The sequence below is a fragment of the Elephantulus edwardii genome, unplaced genomic scaffold (genome assembly GCF_000299155.1).
Source record: "Elephantulus edwardii isolate Elephantulus edwardi_28Jun2011 unplaced genomic scaffold, EleEdw1.0 scaffold00287, whole genome shotgun sequence".
Lineage (NCBI taxonomy): Eukaryota > Metazoa > Chordata > Mammalia > Macroscelidea > Macroscelididae > Elephantulus > Elephantulus edwardii.
The window spans coordinates 3,052,058-3,071,801 of record NW_006400037.1 but is presented as its reverse complement, the minus strand read 5'-3'; the positions used below and the strand labels follow the sequence as shown (position 1 = coordinate 3,071,801).

At 37.9% G+C, this 19,744-nt stretch overlaps 1 protein-coding gene across 1 annotated transcript in view; it reads right to left on the bottom strand.

The window, feature by feature from the left end:
• LOC102868630 overlaps positions 1 to 19,744 on the bottom strand; it is a 504,064-nt gene that overhangs the window by 254,019 nt on the left and 230,301 nt on the right. The window contains exons 12-14 of the mRNA XM_006900538.1: positions 18,433 to 18,536; positions 15,159 to 15,335; positions 5,066 to 5,278 (exon numbers count right to left, since the gene is read on the bottom strand). Coding sequence (XP_006900600.1) covers positions 5,066 to 5,278; positions 15,159 to 15,335; positions 18,433 to 18,536 — 494 coding nt within the window. The remainder of the gene's footprint in view (positions 1 to 5,065; positions 5,279 to 15,158; positions 15,336 to 18,432; positions 18,537 to 19,744) is intronic.

Here is a 19,744-nt window from a genome sequence, read left to right as displayed (position 1 = left end):
AAAAAAAAAAAAACAAAACAAAAAAAATAATATGCATCAATATTATTTCTTGACAACAAATTCAGTTGATTTTGACTGAAAATATCTTCATTTAAATCTTAGATGCAGAATTTTGAAATGAAAGATGGTAGCAATCCTATAGATAACAGTTTTTATACCATTTTCTCTTTCTTGTAGCTATGTATGTTACATTGTTCCCTATATTAATCATCTACTATAGGCTTATCTTCTTAACTAGGATAGGAATACTTGACAGTTGCAGAATAGGTCAGAGATAACATATAGAAAACAATACATACATACTTGTTTCCCTCTGATTGGTTTCCCTATTCTCAGTAGCACCTGCCCTTATTATAGGAGAGCATTTAATGGCCTTTCTAGAGACAGCTAGATTTCTATACTGAAAAGCCCTAATGTTTCAAATTGGAAAAGTGATAATTAGCACCAGCTAAGACATTCAACAAACATTAAATTGTGGACTATCTCTAAACCTGTTGATTATTGTCCTTCGGTCTCTGTTTCTCTTTCCTAGATATTGGATACTTGGTAGGAGGTTTAGCTGAGAAACCCCTTAATGACAGTTTGTGTTGCTGCTGGTCCTCTCTCCTAGTAAAAACTTCTCTCTTCTCTGAAATTTGAGTAGTTTTTATAACTGGAATCATTCATTGCCAAAAAAAGCAAACTCAAATTGTATGGCAATACAATTAAATCAACAATTCATTTTGCAATCACTTGTTATGCATCAGAGAGTTGGACAATGACTATGGAGGATAGAAGGAGAATTGATGCCTTTGAGCTGTGGTGCTGGAGAAGAGTATTGAATGTACCATGGACTGCCAAGAAAACAAACAGATTCATCCTAGAGAGGGTTAAACCAGGCTTCTCCTTGGAGGCAAGGATTCTGGGGCTTCGTCTGACATACTTTGGACATGTTGTAAGGAGAGACAGGTCTTTGGAGAAGGACATCATGCTGGGTAGAATAGAGGGATAGAGCAGGAGGGGAAGACCCTCTATGAGGTGGATTGTTTTGGTGACTGGAGTATTCGGGATGGGTGTATTGGGGGCAATGAGATTGGCACAGAATAGAGCACGGTTTAGGGCTTTTGTACATAGGGTCGCTATGAGTTGCAAACGACTTGACGGCACATAACAACAACAACAACAATATAAACAAAACACTCCAACTGAAATAGTAGCAGTAAATACATGGGATGGGGGTTCTCTGAAGACTCTTTATACAGAGTTCCAGAACAGAGATGAAAATCAAGTTGTTTCAAGAACATCAGGAGCTAACCTTTAGTCCTTCAGTATTCAGCTAATTACACAGAGGAGGATCCTTCTTGACCACCATAATCTGTGAGAGCATATGTGAGAGAACAGCAAAGTGCCAATCCTTCTGTGAATGAAAAGCTAAGATGATCTGGACATGTTTGTTTACTGAAAACATTAAATTTGTAATAGAACCCTTCTCCCTGCTAATATTAGATGATGACACAAAAGAGTTAGGTCATTCATGTACAATAATCTTCAGTAGAGATAATGTTGCTGTTTTGTGGTATACATGTAAGGATTAGAAAAATTAATATGAACATAAATAAGCCAGTTCAGCCTTTGCTACAGAACACTAAAAAGTATTAATCCATGTTCTCTTTTTTGCTTTCCTCATATCTTGTAACAATACCTAGTAACATCATTAGAAAATTCACCTTGGTCCTGAACAATGGCACATTCTTAATTTACAAAACAATTCAGGAGTCTCTAGACACACTACAAGTCTTTTAAAATTTCAACTCGTCTAACAACAACTTTCTGGTGAAATCATTTCCCTAATAATAAGTTTGGAATTTTTAACAAAAATAGCAGAAATTAGAAGCTCCTGTATAAAGCCGCTCCAAAGCTTTAGTTTGAAGCAGCACAAAGGCAAAATTTATCCTACGGTATAAGGATTTTCTAGGCAAAGGAGACCCACAAAATCTTTCTTTAAATCTAGGATGTTTATCCAAATTTTTATAAAGGTAGGAACAAGATTTCCTCTACAAACCTTAGATTATACCCTCTTAGCATGGAAGGAGTTGCACTGATAACCCAAAAATAGTTTGGATCCACCAGCAGCTCCGTGGGAGAAAGATAGGCAATCTATTCCCCACACAATTTATAACTTTGGAAACCCAATGGATGGCCAGCTATAGATCAGTTTCAAGCCAACAGGAATCATGTTGACTTTGGCTTGAATTTTATGTGAAGATATTTACAAAGCTGTTATTTAACAGACTCAAATGAACATATCTCTACTCAAGTATGTGTGCAAGTGTGTTTCTTTTCTCCTTTTCACTATGGATCATTAATGCAGATCTCAGAAAAATATTTCAGCCCGCTACAAAGGAAAGGACCCAGAGTGTCATATTGTTTGTTGTTATGTGCTGTCAAGTTGCCTGCGACTCATAGCGACCCTATGTACAACAGCCCTAAACCCTGCTCTATCCTGTGCTAATCTCACTGTCTCTGACACACATACCCCGATTATCCTAGTCACTGAATCAATCCACCTCATAGAGGGTCTTCCTCTCCTGCGCTCTCTCCACACTCCCAAGCATGACATTTTTCTCAAAGGACTGGTCCCTCCTTCCAACATGTCCAGAATATGCCAGACGAAGCTTCAGAATCTTTGTCTCCAAGGTTGAACCATCTCTGTTCATTTTCTTAGTAGTCCATGGTATTTTCAAAACTCTTCTCCAACACCACAGCTCAAAAGCATCAATTCTCTTTCTGTCCTCCCTAGTCATTGTCCAGCTCTCTGACACATAGCAAGTGATTGCAAAGACCACAGCCTTTAGCAGGCGCACCTTAGTCTTCAGAGTGACACCATTGCTCTTCAGTATTTTGGAGAGGTCCCTAACAGCAGATTTTCCCATTTCAATACATCTTCTAATTTACTGGCTGCTGGTGCCAAGAGTGTTGACTGTGGAGCCAAGCAAACTAAGGCTGTGAACAATCTCAATCTCATGACCATCCTTCTTGATGCTGCCATTTGGGCCAGTGGGAGAGTCTTTGTTTTCTTGATATTGAGCCTCAATCCATATTGAAGGCTGAAGTCCTTGACCTTCTGCAGCAAGCACTTCAGGTGTCATAAATAGTTTAAATCCTCACTTCCCACACCTCCTCAGGTTCACACAAGTTCTCCCAAATGTCCAGATGCCATATTGGTAAACAGAAAGGACAGATAAGGATCTCTGAGCATTTTCAAAAAAAATACTTTAAATTAAATTGTCATTAAAAGAATAGAAGATAAGGCATTTCTATTTTATACATTTTGCCTGCTGAGAAAGCCACCTCCATATGTTGTTTTCATTATTGCACGACGACAATATATCTTTCACAAATTGAGGATTTCTATTACAATTTTTTTCTGTTCAAAAGATTTAACGTGATGTCTGCATCTTGTTTCCTGTTTACACAGAGGTTTGCTTTCCAGCAGCAGACTCCTCAAGTCTCCTAGCCTCCCTTCAAGCTTCTGAAGAAGATCATCTCCCAGCAGGACTCCTTCTTTGCTCTACTGTCTCTAGTACTGGAATAATTCACTTTTTGTACCCTAAAAAAAGTCCTTCATGAGGCCAGAGGTCCCAGAAGGAAATATGTAGGTTTGCATAAGAGAAAGGACCCTGAGGTGGGCAACACTGCAGCTGTTCACATCACACTCTACTGTCTAGCTGGTAAGGCACTGCATTTGGGTTTCCCACGTGCCGAAATACCACAGAACAGGTGTGAAAGCCTTATGTACACAGAGGTCTCACATCCTCCACTAAGTAGAGAAGGGTCAGACTGAGTGCTTCATCCTGCTACCTGATTTCATATGGGGTCAGCACTCGGGAACTTTCTGGCAAAGACTCTGCCTGTCATAGGACCAGGTGGTACTTGAGGTATTGCAGCACCACATAGATCCCTACACTTGACCCTCCAGTTGGGCATAAACCAGCTAGAAGGACTCCACCACTCTCAGGTGTGACCATGAACTGCTCCAGAATAAATGCATACTCTAACTGTTTCTTTTCTACGATCCATCTACTATTATCAAATTCAATGACTTCTTAGAAATGACTTATACCTGTAATATAAAATGCAATCAAAAGTAGCATTTCTGGACTATTAAATGAAGGTAATTAAGGCCAAAATTTATTCTGGAAATGTTCACTTGGTTTATGCTTGAGCATATTCTCCAGAAATGGTTTACACAATTCTATCATTTCCCTGTTACATGTGTGTGCATGCTATTTATGTGGGCTCACTATTTGTGAAAACAATTTTGCAATTAATTGGGCAAGTGTAATGCGTAACTATACCTGTCCTTTGCTTTGCAGAATAATTACGAATTCAGAAAAAATATTAAATTGCTTGTCTTCCACATCCACTCTTAAAGAGATAAGATGTGAGAGAAGTAATCCTCAAATTCAAAATTACTTCCTTAACTTAAATTTAAACTTAGAAGCAGAATTTCTGATGGTGGAAATGCAGACATCCAAAGATACAGTTAAAAAAGTAGTATTGAGCTGGAAACTTCTAGATTTGGATCAATAGAATCAACAGCAGGGAGCTTGTTAGAGATGCAGAAACTTTCTATGTTAGAATCTGCATTGTAACATGATGCCCAGCTAACTTGTATGCACAGCAATGTTTGTGAAGCAATGACTCACCACAGGAAGCCAGGCAGCCCACACTACTTACTTGCCTACAAGAAAGATAATCTCATATAAAACCATTTTGTGCTACATGTTTATTTTAAATCTAAAAAACAAAATGTTCAGTAAGTACTATTTTCATGTCTTTCTAGAGAAGCTCTAGTGGCTTAGTTGTAAAGGATTGGTCTGTCAACCCAATGGTATGTGGTTTAAATCAACCAGCCACTCCATGGAAGAATGACAATCTCCTCCCATGTGATTTACTGCCTCTGAAAAAGTACTGCGGGGTCAGCTACTGAGTTGATTCAGACTCAATGATATACATAAGAACAATATGTATATTACTGGAAAATTCTTTAAGCATATTAGAAAAATTCTGAGCAGATGCTTACTGTTCCATCACACAGACCATTCTTAATCCTCAGATACATCTGTGCATTCTTCACACTTTCAAACATGCAGACCCCAGAGCGGATCTTATGCACTTTCCAGTAAGATTTTTCTGACTGACTCCCCACACCAGTGCAGCTCCCATCAGGCTGTAAACACAGGGCTTGGCAGACGCTGGTAGCCAGCAGAACCACAGCACTGTCGAGGAACACACCCTACAGAGAAAACAACAAAACAGAAACACAGTAAATAACAAACTTGCATTTTGAATCAATTCTCTTTTAGACAGTCCAGTCTTCAGGATCTTACTGGAAGCTATATAGTTGAAAATAATCAAAAGAAGAAAGCAAATTGGTGTTATTGCTTTGTAAAGTTAGGCAAAATGAGTTCATTTTATCTCTTATCAATAATTAGGGAGCTCTGGTGGCCTAGAAGCAAGAAACTGCGCTGCAATCACGAAAGCACTCAGTTCGAGGCCACCAGCTGCTCTGCAGGAGAAGGATGGACACTCTCCTTCCATGGGATGAACTGCCTCTGAAAACCTGTCAGAGGGTCAGCCCTGGGTTGGTTCTGACTCGATTGTAAACAACAAAATCAGTAATTATTTACTGAGTTGCTGATGTTGTTATTATGTGCCGTCGAGTCACCTATGACTCATAGCGACCTAAACCCTGTTCTATCCTGTGCCAATCTCACTATCTCCAACACACCTACCCCCCATTACCCCAGTAACTGAATCAATCCACATCATAGAGGGTCTTCCTCCCCCATGCTATCTCTCCACACTCCCAAGCATGACATCCTTCTGTAAGAACTGGTCCCTCCTTGCAACATGCCCAAAGTATGCCAGACAAAGATTCTGAATCCTTGCCTTCAAGGAGCGGCCTGGTTTAACCCTCTCTAGGATGAAACTATTAGTTTTCTTAGCACTCCATGGTATATTAAATATTTTTCTCCACCACCACAGCTCAAGGCATCAATTCTCCTTCTATCCTCCCTAGTCATTGTCCAGCTTTCTGACACATAGCAAGTGATTGCAAGGACCATGACCTGTATCAGGCACACTTTAGTCTGCAGAGTGACACCAGTGCTTTCCAGTACTTTGGAGAGATCTCTGACAGCAGACTTTCTCATTGTAATATGTCTTTTAATTTCCTGGCTGCTGGTGCCAAGATTGTTTACAATGGTGGAGCCAAGCAAACCAAAGCTGTGAACAATCTCAATATCTTCACTATCCATCCTAATGCTGCCAACTGGACCAGTGGTGAGAGTCTTTGTTTTCTTGATAGTGAACCTCAATCCATATTGAAGGCTGCAGTCCTTGTCCTTCTGCAGCAAGCACTTCAGGTCTTCTTCAGTTTCAATAAGCAGGGTTGTGTCAACTGCATAATGCAGATTGTTGATGAATCTTCCTCCAATCCTGACATCACAATTCTCCTCATACAGCCCTAACTTCTGGGTAATCTGTTCTGCATATAGGTTGAAAAGGTATGGAGACAGGACACACCCCTGGCATACACCCTTCCCAATTTTGAACCATGCAGAGTTTCCTTGCTCTGTTCTGATGACTGCCTGCTGGACCAACTGTAGGTTTTGCACTAGCATGATCAAGTGTTCTTGGATTCCCATTCTTCTCAGAGTCAGTCACAGTTTTTTTGTGATCCACACAGTCAAATGCCTTTGCATAATCAATGAAACATAGACATTCCTCTGGTACTCTCTGTTTTCAGCCAAGATCCATCTAACATTAGCTACAATATCCCTAGTACCACGACCCCTTCTAAACCCAGTCTGGATTTTTGGCAGTTCTCTGTTGATGTGTTGTTTTTGGATAATCTTAAGCAGAATCTTACTTGCATGTGGTATCAATGATATTGTTAGATAATTTCCACACTCTGTTGGATCAACTTTCTCTGGAATGGGAACAAATATAGATCTCTTCTAGTAAGTTTGCCAAGTGAGTATCCCGTATATTAATATACAAAGTACAGACTGAGTGATATAGAAATTAAAAATAAAGATACACAAACCAAAAACATTTCTCTTATTTGTCGGAAAGCTGAGTCATGTGGATGAGTTTTGTTTCAGGTCTGAAAAATCACTAAGGGTCACAACAGAACAATAGACAGGCCTATAAGGTGAAAAGTAATATCAGGCAGTCACTCATCCTTAGAATAACTACCCATATAAGGTCAAAAGAGTAGCATCTGTTCAAGGATAAAATCCAGAAGTCAAGGGGTAGAATAGAAGGACTAATGGAAATGATATTTACTAGGAGGAAGTGGAAAGGGAAATTTATTTCTTTGTAGGTATTGTAATTAATATTATAAAATAAAATGTGTATGAGTTTTTGAACTGAAAACCAATTTGCTCTGTTAACTTTCACTTAAATCACAACAAAAATATATTTTAAAAGCCACAGTTTTAAATTATAACTGTAATTTACAGTGTCTTTAAATGAATAGAGGGCTCTGATGGCCTACTCCGTAGGGCATTGTGCTACTGACCTAAGAGCCACACACTCCATGGAATCAATACAACCAGTCTTCTCTCATGCAATCTACAGCTTTTCTTTAACTTTTTTAAACCTTACTAGATGGTTTTATTGCTATTAGTAAAACTGGTATTTGTATTCTCAAGAACTCAGAAGCTTTTAACAGTAAATGGGCATTATAAATATAAACAGATTTGCACACTAGTGTTCATAGCAGTGTCATTCACAATCACAAGAACATGGAAACCAAATGTCTAACCAAAATTACACAGATTGAGATATTGTGGTACATTCACAAAATGGAATACTACACAGCAATCAGGAGCAATATTTTGTTAAAAGTAGAAACTGAGAGCATTATGCTGAGTGAACTAGGCCTGTCTCATAAGGACAAATATTTCATAAGATTATTATTGTTAAAAATGGAAGTACAACTGGTAAAACGTGAATTGGTGTCCAAGGGGGTAAAGGTTGGAAGAAGATGGGTGGGCTGTGGTGGTGGTGGTGGTGGTGGAATGTGTGGGTAAAGGAAATGGGAAAAATCCGGCAGGAACCTGAAAGGATAAGGTAATAGAAGGCATAGTTAAATGGTGATTACACTTACAATAAAACACAATGTTTGGGAATGATTCTATGAAACATAGTGTTAATTAAAAAAAGAAAAAATAAAGGATGCTGCAATGCGAAAATTTGTTGTCACAGAATCTCTCCAAAGTGGTGTTTGCAATAGAAAGGATACCACCTTGACTCACAGGTCTTTTGTGTTGTTTTGTTTTTTTTTTAATTCTAAACCATGCAATGTTTCCCTGCTCTGTTCAAGAACAGCTTCTTTGTCTAAGTATATTGTTGTTGTTGTTAGGTGTTGTTGAGTCCTTTATGACTCACAGCAACCCTTGGAAAGCCTGCTGGAGGGTCACTTATGAGTCAGTCCCAACAACATAGCAATGAGTGTGAGAGGATTATAGTTTAGACAAATAGGTGAATCTGAGTGGCACTATCAGTTAAGCAGTTAACTTGAATACTAACAAAAAGCTAATGTTTTGAAATTGGCTTCCAAAAATTCTAGGCAATCCATGGATTTTTCCAAAATGTCTAGGCAATTCCACTTTGTAATGCAGGCTGTCACAGCAACTCAGAATTGACTCTATGGCTACTGGGATGCTTTCCTTGGTATAAACAAAAAATTGCAATACAAATATAAAGCAGAATTAAACTAATGATCTAGAACAATGCTTGAATTATTAGATGAACTCTAGTAATATTAGATAACTATAAACATGAGTGGACAAAATATTTAAGAAAATCCAGTATACCAATAATTTAGGTAAAGGTATAACCAGTGATGAAACATTATTTTGAAACACACAGCATGACAAACGAAAAATAAAAATGCAAATGTGTAATACAAGTATGGCAATATTACCCATATCTATAATTTAAAAGTTACATTTAAAGTTAATTTGTTCCTGAAAAAGATTGCCAGATTGTCTCTTTAATAACTGAAGATGAGGTCAATAAGTACTTTCCTACAAAGAAGTGAATAAAATGTAATATGTTTCTTGAAATATACTTCTAAAGCATTAAAGATTTCATATTCTGGGTCTTAGATTATGAGCATAATTGTCTAAGCTTGGAAAATAACAAAGTTGTGGTCAAAGCGCACTATTGTGGAATTATAATGCAGAAATGATCAAATTGAAATACATTAAATGATCAGTATCTAGAGTTATAGACCTAAAATCATAATTTTATAAAATAAAATAATATGAGAAGTATTAATTATAGGCGGTTGCTATGTGCCATAGAATTGAAACCAACTTCTAACTGACCCTCCAGTGGGTATTCAGAAGCTGTAAATTGCACAGAAGGAATCTCGCTGTCTTTCTCCTGCAGAGCAGCTAGTTGGTTCTAGTCACCTGCCTTCGGTTTGGCAGTACAACTCTTTACCTAGTAAGCCACCAGAGCTCCCTATTTGTTAAAATTGTTGTGTGAAATCAAGTCAACTGCAAATCATAACAACCCTATGAGCAGTGGATCTGAGCCCTACCTTATTTTCTGCCATCCTCACCATCTCTGACACACTTGAGCTCATTGTTATAGTCAATCCATCATCTGAGATTCTTTCTCTCTTACTCTGACCTTCCACTTTCCAAAACATAGTCTCCTCCTCCAAGGACTGTTGTTGTTGTTATTGATTGCCTTTGAGTCAAACACATCTCATAGCAACCCTATGAACAAAAGGCCTGAAACCCCTCTTCAACTATCGACATTTATGAAAGTTCATAGAGTTTCCAGAGGCAAGCTGTTTAGGAAGTGGATGCCATGCCTGCTTCCAAACCTGTCATACAAAGTTAGTGGTTGAGTCGCCTATGATGCATAGAGACCCTAATTTATAGAGAACTCTTCCCTGTCCTGAGTCTGTCTCAATAATTCTGACACACCAACCCCCATCATCCCAATTACTATTACAATCCATCTCATCCGTTGTCTCCCTCTCCTGTGCTGTCCACCTACCCTTCTGAGCATGATGTCTTTCTCCAAGGACCGATATCTCCTGGTCATGTACCCAAAGTAAGTGAGGCAAAGCTTCAAAATCCTAGCCTCCAAGAAGAGACTTGGTTTCACCCTCTCCAAGACAGACCTGTTTGTTTTCTTGGCAGTCCATGTTATGTTCAAGACTCTTCTCTAGCACCACAACTCGAAGGTATATATTCTTATTCTGTCATCCTTAGTCATTGTCTAACTTTCTGATGCATAACAAGTACTTGAGAAAACCATGGCTTGGATTAGGTGTACCTTTGTATCTAGACTGATATTTTTGCTCTTCAGCACTCTGGAGAGGTCCATGACAGCAGATTTTTCCAATGCAATTCGTCCTTTGACTTCCTGACTGCTGGTATTAAGAGTGTTGATTGTGGATCTGAGCAAGCTGTAATTGCTAACAACCTTAATCTCTTCTCCATCTATTATGGTACTTCCAATCGGCCCAGTGGTGAGAATCTTTGTCTTCTTGACGTTGACCTTCAATTCAATCCATTTTGATGAACACAGTCCATGACCTCTTGCAGCAAGTGCTTCATGTTTGCTTCAGTTTCAGTGAGCTAGGTTGTGTCATCTGCATATCATAAGTTGCTAATGAGTCTCCCTTCAATCTTGATGTCACACTCCTCCTCAGAAAGCCCTGCTTCCCAAATGATCTGTTCTGCATACAGATTGAAAAGATATGGAGACAGGATGCATTCCTGACGCACTCCTTTCTTGATTTTGAACCATGCAATGTTTCCTTGCTCAATAGACTAGTCTCTCCTAAAAATGTGCCCATGGTACATATAAACTAAGTACAAGTTTTCAAAACAAACAGAATTCTGTTTGAATGATGGGCCACAATTTGACAGCTATACTAAGAGTCTGACCTTCCCAGGGAATTTTTTTTTCCCTGTGTTCTTACAGATTAAAAATTGCATTGTCAACCCAAAGGCAAGCAATTCAAATGTACCAGATACTCTTCAGGAGAAAAATGAGCAATCTCCTCTTATGTTATTTATACCTTCTGAAAATTCCCTGGAGAACTAGTTATGAGTTGGTTCTTGTTTGAGAGTACATTGTAACAACCACACATAATATAAACATAATCTGTCAGTATTTTAATAATAAACTATAAGTGCAGTGAAAATATCTGTAAAGTTTCTGGCACAATGTAAGCAATCATAAATACTAACTATTGCATATTCAGAATAAATAACTTTTAATGAATTATAAAATTACATACAGTAAAAGTGCATAAGCACTATGAAATGTTCTAATTTATGTAGCACTCAAAGGGTATCATTTCTGTTGTCATCGTTGTTGTTGTTGTTATGTGTCATCGAGACTCTTAGGACACATAGTGACTCTATGAACAAAAGCTCTGAAGCTGGACCTACACTGAGTCAATCTCACCATCTCTGGCACATGTATCTCTATTATTCCAGTTAGTCGGTCAACACATCTCATCTGGGATACTTCCTTTCTGTGCTGTCCCTCCGCCTTCCAAGTATGATATCCTTCTCCAAAGACTAGTCTCTCTTGACCACATACCCAAAGTATGTGAGACAGAGCTTCAAAATCCTTACCTCCAAGACGCAGCTTGCTTTCATCCTTTCCACGACAGACCTGTTTATTCTCCTGATGGTCCATAGAATTTTCAATAGTTCTAAGCGTTACAGCTCAAAGGCATCAATTCTTCTTCTTTCATCCTTGGTCATTGTCCAGCTATCTGATGCATAGCAAGAAATTACAAAGACCATGGCCTGGATTAGGTGTATCTTGGTTTCCAGACTGACATCTTTTCCTTCAACACTATGGAAAGGTCCATGATAGCAGATTTTCCCAATGCAATTCATGTTTGGATTTCCTGGTTGCTGGTGTCAAGAGTGTTTTTTGTGGAACCAAGCAAGCTGAATATATTAAGAAGCCCAATCTATTCTCTATTTACTCTTGAGTATTTGTTTTCTTGATGTTGAGCTTCAAATCACATTGAAGACTCCAGTCCTTGACCTTCTGTGGCAACTGTCTCAGGTCTTCCTTAGTTTTGGCAAGCAAGGTTGTGTCATCTGCATAGTGAAGGTTGTTGATGAGTCTTTCTTCAATCCTGAGTTCCTCTTCATAAAGTTCAGACTTCTGAATGATCTGTTCTGTGTATAGATATACAAGGTATGGAGATAAGATGCATTCTTGATGCATACCTTTTCTGATTTTGAACCATACAGTGTTTCCTTCCTCTATTCTGAAGACTACTTCCTGGTCCAAGTGTAGGTTTTGCATAAGCGCAATGAAATGTTCTGGGATTCCCATTCTTCTCAGAGTCAGCCAAAATTTGTGATCCACACAGTCAAATGTCTTTGCATAGTCAAAGAAACACAGAGAGACATTTCCTCTGGTACTCTCTGCTTTCAGCCAAGATCCATCTAACATTAGCTATAATATCCCTATTACCATGGCCTGTTCTAAACTCAGCCTGCACTTCAGGCAGTTCCCTGTGCTGTTCCAGTCATTTTTGTGTAACATTCAGCAGAATCTTCCTTGCATGTGATATCAGAGACATTGTTTGGCAATTTCCACACTCTGTCAGGTCAATTTTCTTTGTAATGGGAACAAATATAGATCACTTCCAGTCAGTCGGCCAGGTGGTTGTCCTCCAGATTTCTTGACACAACTTGGTGAACACATCTAGGGCATATCTGTTTGTTGAAATATGTCAATTAGTATGCCATCAATTCCAGGGGCCTTATTTTTTGCCAGTTCTTTCAGAGCAGCTTGAACTTCTTCCTTCATCACCACAGGCTCTTGCTCATATGTTATTTCATTAAATTCTTCTGTGCCTGCCAATTCCTTTTGGTACAATGACTCTGTATACTCTTTCCATCTTCTTTTAATGCTTCCTGGATAATTTAATATTTTCCCAAAGCATCCTTAAGTATTGCAACTCAAGGCTTGAATTTGTTCTTCAGTTCCTTCAGCTTAAGAAATGCTGAGTGATTTCAGCCCCTTTGATTTTCTAACACCAGCTTTCTGCTCATTTCATTGTAATATTTTACTACATCTTTCCACACTTGCCCTTTGGAATCTTCTGTTCAACTCCTTAATTTTTTTTTATTTCTTCCCTTTGCTTTGGCTTCTCAGTGCTCTAGTACAATATTCAGAGTTTCTTCTGACATCCATCTTGGTCTTTTCTTCCTCCTCTGTCTTTGCAAGGACCTTCTGGACTCTTCCTGGTTGATATTCTTGATATCCTCCCACAGCTCATCTGGTCTTTGCTCATTAGTGTTTAAGGCTTCAAACCTGTTCCTGAGATGGTTTTCAAATTTAGGTAGGATAGACTCAAAGTCAAACTTTTGTTGTTGTGGATTTGATTTTATTTAATTTGACTTGATTTAGCATCAGTTTGAACTTGCTATATGAGTAGTTGATGGTCTGTCCACAATCATCACCTGGCCTTTTTGAAAAGTAAATGGATACATTATTTGGCTTCCAAAAATAGGAGTCATCACTTTTCTTTCCACCTCTTGTGTGGAAATTATAAACACTATATGTTTATAATTTAATGCCCAGAATATGCAACCTTTAAGCTTGTCAAACTGTGATGACTTTGTTGTGATGCTGCTGGAAGCTATGTCACTTGTATTTGAAATACCAATAAGGGGCCATTTTCAAAGGAGTTTCCAGACTAAGACAAACTAAGAAGATCTGCTCATCTAATTCTGAAATAATGCCTTGGATAGAAGTGGAATACTGAAAGATATTGAGCCAAAATGAGCCCTTCAGGGTAAAAGGAACTTGAAAGGTGACAGTTTTTGTACCATGAAAGTAGTAATTAAGAAATCAAAGGATATATTGCACTAGGTAAAACTGCTGTCAAGAACCTCTTTAAAGTACTAAATTGAAAAGGTGTCAGTTTAAAGACAAAGGTGAAGCTACCTTTAGTTACTTCATATGCATACTAAAGTTGGATAATGAATAAAGAAGACCAAAAAGTATCAATGTCTTTGTGATGTTTTTAAAGAACATTAAATATACCATCTTATACAACTCGTTTGAATCAACAGTCAACACCGTGGGTACCAACATTCAAGAAACCAAGAATCGTATTACATTGAGCATGTTTGCTGTCAGAGACCTCTCTAAAATACTGAAGAGCAGTGATATCAGTTTGATAACTAAAGATTTGCCTGATTCAGGCAATGGTCAATGAATGAGGAGGACTTAAGCAGCACTTTGAGCTTTAGTGTTGGAGAAGAGTAATGAATATTCCATGGACAACCCAAAGAACAAACAGATATGTCCTAGAAAAAGTGAAGCTGGAGTGCTCCTTGGAAGCAAGGATGACAAAGCTTTAACTTTCTTTCATACTTTGGACATATAGCTAGGTGAGGCTATTCCTTGGAAAGAGACATCATGCTTAGAAAGATGGAGGGTCAGCAAGGGAGAGGAAGACACCTCCCCCCCTAATGAGATAGACTGACACTGTGACCTCAACAATGGGCTCTTGTGTGTCAGGCATGATGAGAGTAGCACAGGATAGAGCAGGTTTCAGATTGGCTATTCATGGGTTAGCTATGAGTTATATTTGACCCAATGTCATGTAATAACAACAACAATGAAAAGAACAAATTTGCGTTAGAAGAAGCTTTTATGCAAGAATGATGAAACTTTATCTCACATACATTTAATTATATAAAACTTTATCTCACATACATTTAGTTATTTGGAGGACAAGGACAACAGATTTAGAAGGGAGACTCTAATTGAGATGGATAGATACAGTATCATTAAAGAAAGGAAAGATGCAGAGAAATACACAAGAAACACAGTCAATAGCAGATAGCTATATAGGCAGACAGGCAAGGTGAATAGATGTTAAAGGATATGAAAATTACAAGAAAAATGTAGGAAAACCATAATTACATTTTGTACTTAATATCATGAAACAAAATGAATGTAGAAAATCAATCTGTTTTGCAAACTTTCACTCAAATCACAATTAAAAATACAGTAAGTGAAAATCTAATAAAAAAAGAAATAAAGTAGGCAACTGAAACTTGGACGGTTTTGCTCCATTTTACCTTGATATAAATCGCAAATTCTTTTGAGAGCTCTGCATAGCCTGTTGATAAGTTATCAGTTATTTTTCCATGACGATCAAAAGTGATTGTGTGACCGGGAATCAGTGTTGACTCAAGAAGAGCACAGCGATTGGGTTGATACAGAACCCGAAGCTCAGTTGCTGGAGCACCACTGGCCTAAAAGACAATAAAGAAAAAGAAGAAGAAGAAATAAACATCTAATATACTGGTGGCCAAGTGGTAAGAAGTGGCACTGCCATCCCAAATACTAGAAGTTGGAATCCACCAGCCCACAGAAGGATGGGCAATTTCCAGTGTGATTTTCTGCCTCTGAAAATCCACCGGAGGGTCAGCTATAGTTCGGTTCCAACTCGATGGTATTCAACATCAACAACCTTTGAATTATCAAATGAGAAATAATAAAATTTAAAATTATTTAAATAATTTTATAATAAAAATAATGTCTGGATGTATATGTAGGTAGAGGTTCATTCTACTGATGTGAGCATCTTATTCTCACTATACAATCCCTTTCTTTGAGATTTCACTGGCTTGGTTTCCCCAGCCTGATATAATCCAAGAACTTTCATCTTTTATTTGATTTCTCAAAATTAATGGCAGAATGCTGAGTAACAATAAAAATTATTACAGCAGCAAGATATTTTAATAGACAATTATTGTTGTTGTTGTTGTTGTGTGTGGTCAAGTTGGATGAACTCATAGCTGACCCTCCAGTGGGCTTCCAGAGGCAGTTAATCATAAGGGAGGAGATAGCCCATCCTTCTCCCATGGAACAGCAAGGGGATTTAAGTCGCTTGCCTTTGGGATGGCAGGGCTGCTTCTTACCACTAGGTCACCAGAGCACTCTATCATTGTTTCTTTTTCATTTCTTCATTTGTGTTCTTTAACTCAGCTCTATTTCATCATGAAAGTTCAAATTACTAGAGGTTAGCACCTTATTCCTAGGTTTGCTTTCAATGTTATTGTTGTTGTTGTTATGTAAAATGGAGTCAGAATTGACCCAAAGCTGACCATTCACAAGTTTTCAGAGGTTATCGTGGCATTGGAGGAGATAGCTCATCCTTCTCCATGGAACAGCTGGTGGATTTGAACCATATGCCTTCAGGATTGTTACACAGATTCTTACCACTAGGCCTCCAGAGCTCCAAATATGCTTTCAATAGATAAAACATATTGAGGTGGTTGCTCTACGTTCCTGGAGACACTCCTAGTTCTGATTTAGCATCCTGACTTTGGATTAACTCAGAGACTATTAGTGACCTGAGGAGGCAGCAGAGCCTGCAGAAGAGCAAATCACTGGTGCGATTAGCCTGACTGAATCCAAGTCATTAAGGCTACCATCCTCAAGTAAATCCCCCTGAGAGAATATGGCATGGAAGCATAGAGATGTTTGCCTATATCACATCAATGATAACTTCATGATCATATCAATGTAGCTAGTGTGAGCTCTGAAGGCTATCTCCAGATATTCTGATGCCCCATATCAAATCAAATATTTTGTGAAATTTGTTGCCATCAAATTGGAACCAACTCATAAACAACCCTCCACTGGTTTTTGAGGCTATAAATCACATGGAGCACTGATTTGCTTACTGGCAAAAAGCTGTAATGCAATCCTGAAGGCACATGGTTCAAATCCACCAACTACTTTGTGGAAGAAGGATGGCAATTTCCTCCTGTGTGATTAACTGCCTCTGAAAACCCACCAAAGGGTCAGTTAGCAGTTGGTTCCAACTTGACGGAACACAACAACAACAACAACAAATCACATAGAAGGAAATTTCCCATCTCTCTCTCTCATACAGATGCTGGCAAATCCGAGCCACCGGATGGATGTGGCTTTTGGGTCAGCAGCACAACTACCTACAGACTATGTAACTTTAGCTCTCTTATGAAACAAGAGGATTCTTATACGACCAAGATGGGTTCTTATTTTTTTTTATTTTTATTTTTACTATTTCTTGTGTGTGTGCCATCAAATAGGATCTGACTGGTACAGGAGGAGATTTCCCCTCCTTCTCCAAAAGATGGACTCTTAATACCACTCTGGTTTGAATAGGAGCTTGAAGGCTGATTTAATTTTATTTTAGAAAAAGGAAATAATGTTGCCTTTTTTAAAACTTTCAGTTCAGGTAACTTCATATCACCAGTTTCAACTTTATTTACTATGACCCATCTTGTACTGAATACAATTACTATGAAGTAAAGAACAGAGGAACTTGTTAGTTTAGGAGCAGAGGAGAAATGACCTAATGGTGAAAGTATGACTAAGAAATAATTTAGCCTGAATTTTAGGGCCACAAACTATACAAAACTTTAAAATAAGTTTTCCTTAGGTAGTATACTATGTGTTCAATGTATAATGTAATATTATATCTGAGGAAGTTACAGCATGAATCAGATTGCCCATGTTCACGGCTTCACACTCTTAGGTTAAGTGACTGGGGTCAAGTCAATTATTCTTTCTGTACTTTGAGTTACTTTTGAGAAACAAAGATAACAACAGAGGCTCTCCTAGGACTATTATAAAGATTGTTAAGCAAAAAAGACAGCTTCATGATTTTAACAGTGATGTGGCAGCAGTGACTGACATACTCTAACTTCTCAACAGGGGAAAAGAATCAGCAACAGTATCAAATGGCCAAAACTGATTGCTATGAAGTCAACTATGAGTGTATTCCAACTTGACAGCAATGAATTTAATAGAAGCTAAAATACACTACACCCCTGTTCCCCCTAAATAAAAACCACCACACTGTCACCCTAGAGATAAACCCTTAATTTGGTAGCCTAACCATAGAGAAGTGCACTGCTAACCTCTCTCCAGTGGTGGGAGTCTACCAGCATCTTCACAGGAGAAAGATGGGAAGTCTCCTCTTGTGGGATTTACAGTCTCAGAAACTCAACGACGGGTCACCTATGAGAGTTCTGAGTTAAGAGCAATGGGTTTGAAATTTTTTTGAGTCTCCATAACATGTAAAAAATGTATGTTTGCTATATAAAGCTACCCATCATGATGTTCTTATGACAGTAGTTTGGGGAAGGGGGGGGGAATCTCCTTTTGGAAACTCATTTAAATTCTGAATGTTTTTGGAAATAGTCTGTTTTTATTCTTGTCGAACTACTGTAAATCAAGACCATTCACATATCAGAATTTTTAAAACTAATCAGAATAATGAATGTATAATAAAAAGCATCCTATTCCAAAAATACATATTAGTGCTATATGGCAAAGGGAATAACAACTACATACCATTCCAGTGGCAAAGCCATTATCAAGAGCAAGGGAGAGATGTCTCATCTGGTGACTTTGGAAAATGCACTTATTTCCTTTGTTAAAAATCACATCAAAAAGGCCTGTAAAGTATTTTAAGCATTAAAAAGTAATTCTTTATTTTAAAATGTCTTCTTACCAGTTACACAGAATCAACTAGCAACACATTTTACACTATCACTCAATTAAATATGTTTAATCATTCAAAAGGTAAAAATGTCAATAACCTTTGAAAATCTAAATGTTGCTTGATAATTTCCAAGAGAAATTTTTATGTTGATGGCATGGAGGAAGTTCTGTATATAGACCTCCCTCCACTCTCAAAAAAACAAAATGAAGAAAAAGGAGTATGTGGGGGGTGGAGGAGGAAGGAAAAGTTCAACAGGAATTGTTTCTACAGAAGTAAATTAACTTGGTATAAAAATGTACTTCTGTTCTGATACTTCAGGTAAAATCATATATTAGAAAGACAATTATCTACTTTTGGGCATTCAGATCTGATTAATAAGATGATAGTGATGATTATGATGCCTTTGTGTGGTTTGTTTTTTGTTGTTATTTTTTTACTTTAAGCTTTCAAAATATTCTTACTCGTTTCCCATGGGCAAAGTTGTATCATCCACATAAGATAGATTGTTGATGAATCTTTCTCTAATACTGATGCCATATTTTTCTTCATAAAGTCCAGCTTCTCAGATTATTTACCCAGTATACAAATTGAACAGATCTGGTAAAAAATATACAAACCTGGTACTCATATTTTCTAATTTTAAACCATGCAGTATTCCCTTGTCCTGTTAAATGACTGCTTCCTTGGTTCATTTGTGTAAGAACAGCCAAGTGTTCAGGGATTCTCTCTTCTCCATGTAATTTGAAATTTGTTATGATCCACAACATCAAATGCCATTGTATAATCAATAAAACTAAGTGAACATCTTTCTGGTATTCTCTGCTTTCAGCCAAGATCCATTTAACACCAGCAATAACATTTCTATTTCCACAGTCTCTACTGAACCTAGCTTGAATTCTGGAAGTTTCTTGTCCAGTAGTTTTTAATATTCTTCAGCAAGATTTTAGTTGCACGTAGTATAAAAGATGTTGTTATCGTTGTTGTTGTTGTTATTGTTGATGATAGCCTTCAGGTTGAGTATGTCTCATAGCAACCCCATGAACAAAAGGCCTGAAGCCTTTTTATAACTATTGACATTTATCAAAATTCATAGTTTCTGGAGGAATGTTGTTTAGAAAGTGGATGTACCTGGAACCTGAACCAGCGCCCACTCACATGTTT